At 43.2% G+C, this 11,362-nt stretch overlaps 1 protein-coding gene across 1 annotated transcript in view; it reads left to right on the forward strand.

Moving 5' to 3' along the window:
* Nucleotides 1-10,559, forward strand: part of RHOJ (ras homolog family member J) — a 540,570-nt gene extending 530,011 nt beyond the window's left edge. Inside the window, exon 5 of the mRNA XM_085626197.1 lies at nt 8,436-10,559. Coding sequence (XP_085482323.1) covers nt 8,436-8,582 — 147 coding nt within the window. The 3' untranslated portion in view covers nt 8,583-10,559. The remainder of the gene's footprint in view (nt 1-8,435) is intronic.
* The last annotated feature ends 803 nt before the right edge of the window (nt 10,560-11,362 follow it).

Here is an 11,362-nt window from a genome sequence, read left to right on the forward strand (position 1 = left end):
AAAAGGAAGAAGGGAAATGGGACGAAGATTTTGAAGTTGGGAGATGTGGGTATTGGGTTTTTTTTTCAAAGGGATGACCTGGGCTGTTTTCCATGCATCAAGCACATGGCATTCTTGGAAAGAGAGGGTGACGATATGAGTAATCTGATCAATCATGCTTTCCAAGACTCCCTTACAGCGTTTGGGGGGGCACACATCACAGGGGGAGCCAGATTGTATGCTGTAAACAATATTCAGCAGTTCCTGTCTCTCAGGTACTTTGAAACATGTCAGACAGGGTTTAATGGTGGAGTTGTCTCTGACTTCCGCATGTTTGCTAGAGGGATCAATGTTGTCTGTAAAAGTGGCATAGATTTTATCAACCTTGCCAACAAAATGATCAGCTATAGAGTCACATAACTCGCTAGAGTAGGTGTCTTGCGCTTTGAGTCTGGTTGGAACTGTTAGCTCTTTGTAGATAGTGAAGAGTTCTCTGGTGGGGTTGTCGGCGGATTCTATTCTACCCTTAAAGTGGGCGCCTTTCACTGTTCTTATAAGTTTATGATATTTATTTAATTCTGTTCTGTAAAGTGACTTACTTTTTTGGTTGTAATTTTTCCTCCATTGTCTTTCCAAGTTTTTGCATTTAACTTTGGCTATTTTGAGTTCCTCGGAGAACCAGGGGGCAGTTTTGGTATGTCTTGCAGGGGGTTTGTGAGTCCAGGGTGCTACCGTGTCTAACGCGTTGGACACCCATCTTTCGTAGCTATTCCACGCCTCCTGTAAGGTATTGCTAGGGGGTGGGGGGTTTTCAAGTAGGGCAAGTTTAAATGTCTCCTGATTGAATTTTTTCCAGTCTCTACGTTTCTGGGGTAGGGGTTTGTTAGATCTGGATTCTGAAGAAGTACTTTCTATTTCAAACGGGATGATGAAGTGATCTGACCAAATAGTTCTGATCGGGGGGAGACCTTAACACCCTCCCAATTGGCAAAGATGGGATCGAGAAGATGGCCTAATTGGTGCGTGGGGGATTTGGATTGTAGGTTAAGCTCTAGGGCTTTCAATGCTTCTGCCACATCTTGTGCCTCCCTATAATCAGCAATATCGAAGTGGAGGTTTAGGTCACCTAGAATGAGAAATTTTTTATATCAAAGTGCCGGCTGGGTAATCAGTTCTATGAGTTGGTCGCCGAACTGGGCTGCCCCTCCGGGCGGGCGGTATATAAGTAGCCCGTTGATGATGATTTTGGGTCCTGCTTTTATTGTGAAAAAACCGCCCTCGCTATTAGGTAGCGAAGCCTTCAATAGGGTGCATTCTAAGTCTATTTTATAAAATAGAGCTAACCCCCCGCCTCTCTGTTTCAGTCTGTCTAATCTAAGTAGACAGTAGCCTGGAGGGGTGGCTTCGAGAGTTTCGGGCGACGAAGTTTCGTCTAGCCACGTCTCAGTGAGAAATAGAACATCGGGACAGCTCTCCGTCAGTAGATCATGTATCTCTATTTTATGTTTCTTCAGGGATCTGCAGTTTAGTAACAACATTTTTAACTTAGCTGTTGCCCACTTTTCTTTCTTCAAGAGTTGGAAGGTGTGATGTGCTCCCCCTTTCAATATTGTTTAATTGACTTAACCCCGATGGACATATTTAACTTGCTTACGTGTCCCATCTATATGGCATGGAAATCTTCCCCAATTCCCTGGAAGTTAAATGCTACCCGTGGGCTGAAGCTTTGATTCTGCCACCCACAGAGTGTGCCTGTAAAATGGGCTTTAGGCCTACCATGAGCCTAAAATCCTGCTGTCCACCTGTCAAAATAACCCTTTTTGACAGGTGGGAATCCTTGCTTTTAAATAATAATAAGTCGTTCCTGAGTACACTATTTTGCCTACAAGGCAGGGCACCTGGTATTTAAAAGAGGTATATGTGCAAAATTAAAGTTGGCATGTTCCTCCAGTGACTAGCCCCCAAAAGCTATTTTCACTGACAAGGTTGTAAATTAATCCCAGCAAATGTCAAAGTACACATTATAAACTTTAATCTGTACCTTTGATAGGATATGTAAGTCACTGAAAGACTATTTTTAATATTTATTAAAATCCAATCCAATGGTAATGTCAGGTTTGTAATAGATATTTAGGAAAAGTAGCTTTTAAAAAGTTACGTTTTACCTGCCTGAGTAGGCAAATTAACAGTAGCCTACCGAAAGCTGGACTGCCAGTGCTTGACCTCAATAAACTGTGAGAACTGGTTACAGAGCAGAAACAGTTGCATGGGTGTAGAGAGGTGTTTAAATTTCCCCTGCAGGAAGACCAGTTTGGGAGGACTCTGTAACTTCATTTACTTGCTTGCACCAGCCCGGCTGACTCCAAACTGAGTGGGAGGGAAGCTACTCCAAAATCAGTTTTGAGTAACCGCAAAGGAGGGGGCTACTCATTTCCCTGGGCAACCCTCTGGGTGGGCACACAGGCTCTGCGCAAAGTAGAAAGGCTTTCTCCATTTTAGATTTTAGAGTTAGGTGCACTATGACATTGTTGCATTGCACAGCAAACACAAATTGCTGACAGAGTGGGTAGGGTTGCAACTGGAACATTCACACCATTGGTTAGGGAGGAACCAGGAGTGACTCACACCCATTAGCTATTGTCAGCAATAAAAGTGAACCCAAGAACCCAACTCAAAACATTTTATTGGTGTGCAAAAATTCAGAACAGGACTGAACCCCACTTCCCCACTTGCTGTAACCTGAATGTAGGACTGAAGGACTGGACCTGATCTCTCCTAGAACAAGGACAAAGATGTCGACACCAATGGTCAATGGCCCGATTTCCTTTGTGGCTACAGAGACACAACAAGCTGAAGATTTACTTTTTCCTGGATGATCAGATGCCGATTCACAATTGGTCTTCCATTGAACCCTGAACAAGGCCTTTGCTGCACCAAGCTCTAAAGTCCTAAGAGCCCCCCATTACTTCCAGAAGCTGTGTGTGCCTAGAACATGTCTTAGATCATCCTTTCTCCTGCAACCCCAGATTGTCCCTTCCAGTAGTGACTGGCACAGGTAAGAGGGGTAGGGTGGGGGTCAGGTAAGTCAACATACAATGGGAGAAGTAAAATGAAAAAAATAATAATAAAACCACTCGCCGCATTGCCGAATCGGGCGATGTGGCGAGCACAATGTAAGTTGTTTTATAAAAATTTTTTAAAGTTTACTTCTCCCGTCGCATATCGACTTACCTGACCCGCGCCCCACCCCCACCCCATCACCTCACCGCTCTTACCTGTGCCGGCCGCTACTGGCCCCTTCTGCTTATCACCACTGACCTCTCCCTGAGTTACTATGGGCTGACATTACTTTGGTTGGGATTTGCAGTGGCTAAGAGTGACACAGCGTGACAACAGAAAGTGGAAACTGCACAGTCACTTGCAGAATGTAAGAGTGGAATGGATTGGAGCATGTCACAACCTATCTAAGAGACCCAAGGATGCCCCCAGAAGCACATGAAAGTATGAGGTTCATGGGCGAATTACAGGGGCATCATCATCAACAGGACTGATCCATTTTGGTCACACCTCAACATCGAATCCTGGACATACAATGGTTCAGGGCTGCAATCGCCCACTAGCGTACATATTTAAATGTATCGCTGAGAGGTGGCGGGAGGAGGGGTGGAATTTAAGGAATACAGCGCCATTGTTGTACATTTAGTATGTTAAAGTCTGTCATATCTGCTGCAAAAATCAATAAAGGGTGTTTTAAATAAATCTCAGTTCTAAACGTTGGACATCCCCATTTGGTAAGACTTTTAGGACTGGTTGTTTTTATAGGTGCTGAAAGTAGGGATGCTGGGGGTGCAGTAGCACCCCCAGAATAACCATGCTAAGGTTCTGAAGGAGAATGAGCTTTAAAGATGGCTTTAATTTTTTTTAAATGTTATGTTATGTTATGTTAAAATTTGGTAAAGCGCAAAAACAGCTGCCCCAGCAAAGGGGCGTCCCGGCGCTAAAGAACCACAGAATCTTCACAGGAGACAGAAAAGGAAAGATCAGGAGTCGAAAACCTAAGAGGGGGGGAATAAAAGGGTTTTAAGAGCTCTCCGGAAAGCGGAGAGATTCTCCATAGAGCGGATGTGCACCGGCAAATTGTTCCAGAGTTTGGCTCCTAGTACTCTAAAGGAGCGCCCACCTGTGCGAGCTAACTTTGTGAGGGGAACTGTCAATAAATGTTGGCCGAAGGAGCGCAAATTACGCTGTGGCACATAAGGTATAAGGAGAGGGCGGAGAATTTGTGGGCGTCCAGTTTTGAGGATTTTAAAGATCGTAACGAGAGCTTTAAACTGAATACGGGACTCAATTGGTAGCCAGTGCAGCTTACGTATAGTGGCTCTGGCCGAGCACCTGCGGGGAAGTCCGACCAAGGTTCTTGCCGCGGTGTTTTGTACACGCTGTAGACGCGCAATTTCGGCTTTGTTAGCGCCCAAGAGAAGGACGTTAGCATAGTCTAGGCGGGACAGAATTGTGGCTTGTATAATCGTTTGGCGAACCTTGGGTTCGAAGAAGCCGAGTATGGGGTTAAGGCTTCTCATCAAGCCCATACAGGTGGCCGCTACTCTTTTTGTGTGGGTCTGGAAGTTAAGTGCTGAGTCCATCCAAACACCCAAGTTTTTAACCAAAGATTTAGGGGGAGGGATGGTACCTAGTGACTGAGGCCACCAGTGTTGGTTCCAGTAGCTGGTGTTCTTTCCAAGAAGCAGCACCTCCGTCTTGCCTGCGTTGTTGCAGGCAATTATCCGTCATCCATTGGGCTACGGCATCCAGACCATCCCTGAATCTCGCTGCAGAAATAGAGGGACCCTCAGTAAGAGTGATTGCTAGCTGCGTGTCATCAGCGTATGACACCAGCGAGAGGTCCCATTCTCTGGCTACAGCCGCGAGCGGCTGTACATATAGGTCAGATTTGCTGTGTGTGGTCAGATATAGAGTCCAGATGCCAAACTAGTCTTCTCACAAATTGCTAGTTATTCTTTTTACGTGGACGTTGATGTGTACTTTTCTTTCTCTGACTGCAAAGTTATGGAATTTTGTAAAGTGAACTGCGAAAATCTTGCTTGTTTGCAAAGAACACATGTAAGATGTCTTTTGTCTAAGACACAACATTAAAATACCTCTAAACAAACTGAACAAATATTTTTTTTTAAATATACAGTTAGGAAAGCACAAATAAAGTGCTTTTTTGTCATTCTGAAGTGTGGTGGAAAAACAGATTTTAATAGGATAAAAAGAAATCAAGACACTTTACTTAGTGATGCACATATTACAAATATTCCCTAAAACCAATTTTACGCTCATTGTTTGTGTGCTATACAGTCTTTACAAATAAGGACCGCATTTATGAGGCCCTACCGGCACTTTTGTGCCTCTGGAACGTCACTTTTTGGACGTTCCGGTGGCGCATTGTGCCACGGCATATTCATAAGGCGACGTAAAGCCACTTTACGTGGCTTTTTATGGCCTTATAAATATGTGCCTCTTTCACGCAGAAAACTGCATGAAAGGGGCGTTCCATGGGTGTTGCTGTGGGTGTTCCCACGCAGCACCCATGGATCCTGACGCATTCCTATATTTGCGAGAAATCGTAAACCTGGGAACACGTCAGAACCTAACGCCATCCCTGTTTTTATTTCTCCTTGTGCTTTCCTTTTTCTATGTGTGCTGCATTCTTCAGCACATATAGAAAAAGGAAATTGCCTCTTGTGATTGATTTTGTGCAGAAAGGTGCCGCCTATGTTCAATTGGTGCAGGAGTAAAGGACTGACTGTAGCTCACAATGTTGATCCTTGAAATCCCACCGCCATATTCATCAGGACATTTCTGCAGAATTTGTCATCATTGACACCTGCCAATTTTGAGTTTGATATGCTTATGTTGTGAGCTTTTGTCACATAAAATATGGAACAAATTCTTGCAACATGACTTTGAAAAGTTAAGCAAGGTCCTCATATTTAACATGCTCAACCATGCAAATGTAAAGTGACATCTTAAGTTGGGGGACAGTGTGATGGCAATACATTTCCATGAATCAAAGGATGAAGTGTGTTTGACTTGGCAATGCAACCAACCTGCAAATGCACACATCATCCCAATGCCCTTCTAGCTAGGTCTTTGAAATGCCAATAACATATAATCCTATTCCGCTAAAGTTACAATACCCTGATAGTGTTTGCTTACTTTTATGTAGCACACCCTTGCACAGATGGTTGTCATCCCTCACTAAAGGACACATCTATACCTTATGCACCTGTTGTTGGTGACAACAACAGATTGTCTAAGGCATGAAAGTGGTGCAGTCCATTCTGAAGGACACACAACTCTACATAGTGGGTGAAGTAATTACAGCACCTGCTTCAGATGTTGCCTTAGGTGCTGTGGTGATTAGCATTGATTGACCAAGTGACTTACAGATTAACAAATAGCAGGCAGCACATGGAAGGTGAGAACAGCCAATCACCTGCTCACACTTCCTCAATCAGACCGCTAAGCCGATGATAATACATTAATCCATCTCATCAGGGACACGGCAGTCCAGCCCTTCCCTTGGCCAATAGAATCAGTCTTTGTTACCCTGGTGCTGTGGCCCAAACAGTAGTTCATGTGAAAAAGTTCTGCAGAGGCATTGTGTGGGATTCAGGGAAAAGATAGAGAGAGAGAGGGTAGTGTACCAGCCAAGTGGCCAGGACGCAGAGTGAGCAATGTGTGAGCAGGAGCGGCATGGAGAATGCAGGGCAGTATGTGAGCAGAAAAGCTAGGGAGCATAGAGGGCAGCATGTGAAATTTATTTTATATCCGAAAATATATTTTAATAAATATAAGTGTTTGTAACAATCTTACTCTGAGAGACACTGAATACTTTTCCATAGTGATTATACCCAACACATTCCTGTTCGACCTAACAAAAAATTGATTTCAATACAAATTTGGATTATGCGACCCATGTCCTATCAGTAAATTTGTGAACCTGGCTCCAAAGGTCATGAGTTACTACACAGAACGAAAACACTCAATACAATTCTAGAATGCTTCCCATCAGATATTATAAATCTGCAAATCAAAATGGAATATTCCACACAATCCAGATGCAACTTAAACAACCATAGTGAGTGTGTGTGACGTGTTATTTTTCACACCTATGTCTTGAAACATGATTCATTTAGTTACATGTTTTTGTTTGCCAATTTGCTGAACCTGAGATATTATGGTGTCCTCTAGATCAGCGGTATTTGTATCATCACTTCTACCACCATGCACCTAAGGGCAAACTTCTGCCACCTTATTGGGCATCATCTCCTGCGGGGTGACTGGGCCATCACCTGTTGCCATAGTAGGCCTCATGATCTCTGCCAGCTTCTCCTTTGTCCTAAGTTTATAATCACCCCCACTTATTCTTACATTCAACCAGAGTCATGAGTGTTGGTGCCATTGCATTGACATTATCAAGGAGGCCTTTCCAGAAGGCAGACTTCTTCCTTTTTGGGAGCTTAGAGATAGCAAAGGGATCTTTCTCATGATTTGTCACCTCTGTGATCAGAATATCCACCTCCTCTTGCATTAACCTCTGCTTCCTCTTTGTGGCACTTTCCTGAGTATCCACCTCCTCGGTTTACACCTTCTGAACTGTACCCTTCCGGCTTATGCCCTCCTTTCTCTCCTGGCTTGCTATCTTTGCTCAGTATGTTGGATATTTTGTGCCACTTTGTATCACTCTTTAAATGTTAGCACAGCACATCAGTGTTATGCATGACACAAAGCGTGCTCTGCATCACTTTCTCTGTGCTGCACAGCTAAATAGAAAAGGGGGCACATTGCTAAGACTTTTTCACGCATAGCAGCGTAGCACCAAACTGATTTTCATGACCTCCTCTACCATTTATCATACATTCCTAATGTTCCTTTTTGTAAAAATTGCATTCTGGCCCATTGATTACACTTCATCCGGCCCAAGCCGGAGAGTACGGCCCAGGTGCGGAGAGTACGGCCAAAGCAGGTGATTCCGGCCTGACTGCGGATGTAAAGATACGACTCATACATGACCTCTGTGAATACCAAAAGTCATAAAGTTAGGCTCTTGTCTCAGATTGCCATTGTGAATCGGGCCCAATGTGCGCCCAACTAAACTTTAAAAAAGCGTATACAAGTTAAAGCCAACTCTGATATTTATAGCGCCCACTATTGCATTACATAACAATGAAATTATGAAGATTGCGTTTTTCATAATAACACACTGAAATCCTAAGAGCTATATTATAGTAAGATCTAATTTCACCGAGAGCAATGCATCAATTTACATCAATTTACATTTTTGTGATAGAGTTCAGGTACAAAGCAATATTTTTCATAACTCTGTTTATTCAAATGTGAACTTTCCCGCCACCTCTCACACGCCTTTCTCGCTTCCTGTGTTGCAGATCGGTGCTCAGTGCTACGTGGAATGCTCCGCCCTGACGCAGAAAGGCCTCAAGACAGTGTTCGATGAAGCTATCTTAACAATTTTTCACCCCAAGAAGAAGAAGGGGGGCCGTCTGACCTGTCATCGGTGCTGTTCAATCGTATGAGATAATTCCCAGAATGCAGCAGGACGGTACTACATTAAACATGTTTTAGAGCCGCTGCCGAGAAATGTGCCTGCCACAACAGGTTGCGGCAATAAGGCCGAATGAAGAAGAGGGCACGCTGCTGTCTGCAATGAAATGGGGAGAATGACCAGTATGGAGCCCTAATTAATCAGGGGCTGCCTTCAACCTGTGAAACCCTCAAACTACAATATTTTAGATATGTAATTGAAATTTTATTTTCCAATTAATGACTTTAGAGAACCAGGCTAGGTGTGTTGTGTTGCCTTCTACACATCAGAAGAAACAAATATGCCAGGTGGCCTAAATAAGGGCTCTAATACTGTTGCAATAAAGGTGCTTTGTGCTTTGATGACCCCGAAAAAAATATACAAACGTTAGTTGGTACATCCCGGGTAAGCTTAACACAAATGGGTGAAAAGCACACAATGTATGAATTACTTCTATACAATAAGTATATTAGTTTATTTTATGACATTCCAGACATATTTGACAACTTTGATAATACTAAAAATTAATTGATCCTAAATTAATAGTTTCACAACATGGCGTTTGATTACATTCACTCTAACATATGTATGGGAATCTAATGCCAACTTTTATTTTATTTGCTATTTTAAATCAAGGGCTAACTGCGAGTGCCTGATAGGTTTCTAGGAGCACAACAGCATTCCAAACAGTGAATTATATCTGTGTAGATGTATGTCAATGCCACTTAAGTTTTATATTGAAAGTAATCTGTAATAAGCACGTTTATCGAGAGATTGTCTACATCGTGTGAAATCAAGTCTGGATTTTGACAGAAAACTCATTCATTTAAGACGCTGCTAGTGAATATCTTGAATTCAAAGTACAGAAAGTGTGGTGAATTCAACAAAAGCACATGAAACGTTTGCTGAGTGATGTTGCCTCTGAGATCGCACTGTGATGGTTTCTAGAGAACCACTTGTATCGTGAGTGACATATCTACAGATGTGAGCCAATATGGCGGCGCTGAATACATGCACTCTTCTTTTGGGCCCGAGGTAAGTGTAGGCCAGAGGGCTAGCGATATGACTTGTGAACATAAGGCCTAGTTCAATAAAACAGGAGTAACATGCGAGCCATACATTATGTGGATTATTTTCAAGACCCTTGCGCCACCGGTGCATCACCTTTTCCATGGGCGGCTCCTTCAATAAGGCGGAGGAGCGTCACCCCACTGCTTTCTTGCTGTGCAAGAAGAAGAAACATAAAATGGTAATAACTACCATTTTATGTTTCTGCTTCTCGCACTGTGAGAACGCAGAAGGGATTGGTTGCGGGTGGGCGAATCCGCTCTGCGCGCAGGGCAGGGGACGAGTGGTGTGGCCACTCCTGAGTGCGCATGACTGGTTTGGTCAGCCCTCTGGGGCCGACCAAACTAGTCATGCGCACTCTGCCCTTCTCCATGTAGGCTGCAATGCAGCCTACATGGAGAACATGGCCGGGCCATTAGCCCCTGACTGGGCGGCATCCCGACCAATCACAACGCTGCTTGAAGAGTTGTGTTTGTCTTGGGGTGGGAGCCTGGCTGCCTGCTTCCTCTACCGGCCGGAGGCCGGAGCAAAAGCAGAGACGACGAGGGACCCGGCTGGTAGGAAGGTAAGTTTATTTTTATTATTAAATTAACCCCTCCCCCCCCACTAAACATCCCCACCGGCGAGTCATGCTGGCCGCAACTGACTTTTTATCATATAAAAAGTGATGCCCCGGCGGCGCAAGGGGTCTGTAAATAAGCCCCTTTGTCTGCATTTGTTTATGAGTTAATCTTGTTTGGATCATTAAAAAAAATCCGACCAATAAATGACTTATGACTGTCTGGAGAAACAGGCGTAGTGTCTGGTGTTCCTGAATAAAATATTTGTATGCCTTTTTTCTTATCTTATGTATGTGTATTTAATTCACTGTAGAAAATAAACAGGTTTTTAGTTTACGAAATCAGGCATATTTTGTAGTTTTTTTTTTTAATCGTTTCTATATCCAGTTTAATGTATGTTACAATCTACTGACTAAAAAACTCTAACCTAGGGTTCCTGAGTAGTGTACTACTCGCCAAAAAGCGCTTCAATGCCTCGCCAGGGATGGTGAGAGCTATATAAATAAAATTTACAATTTTAATTACTACTTACAATATATCTCATGTTTCTATAGCTCTTGCCCATCTAAAGCTGTGGTAATTGGGGCATTTGTAGACATTATTACCAACATCGTTCACATGCATATGTCACATTCCCCCCGAAAAGTACTTTATATATTGGCCCGATAGACTTCTAAGTGTTTAAAAATGTCTAAGTTGAATTATCAACAGAGATCCTTGGGAAAAACATTTAACATGTTTATTTTCGATTTTTGGCCTTTTTAGGGGAAGTGGTCTGAGTGACATGAACAAATATACAAAAAGAACTGTTTTACACCGACAAACATATACATTATGTGGCCAACATTTAAATGACTGCCTATAAAAAAAAGGCTTCAATGCCAAACGAATTCTGTTACCACTTGTAGCCAATCTAGTACTTCAGTGCTCATATCCACATCTGGGTACCTATTACCTAAGAACAATTGGTCCTGCACTTGCTAAGGTTTTGCACAGGAGCTTGCACGCTGCAGCCTAACTCTTTGCAAACTGATTTTTGCCCAAAAGCTGATGCAAGTGCAGTATTCAAAGGCACATTGAAGCCTACCACATTGAACATGCTCAGTGGAAGTAATGGAGAAGGAGCAATACAAACAGAAATGGG

The sequence above is a fragment of the Triturus cristatus genome, chromosome 9, assembly GCF_964204655.1.
Source record: "Triturus cristatus chromosome 9, aTriCri1.1, whole genome shotgun sequence".
Taxonomy (NCBI): domain Eukaryota; kingdom Metazoa; phylum Chordata; class Amphibia; order Caudata; family Salamandridae; genus Triturus; species Triturus cristatus.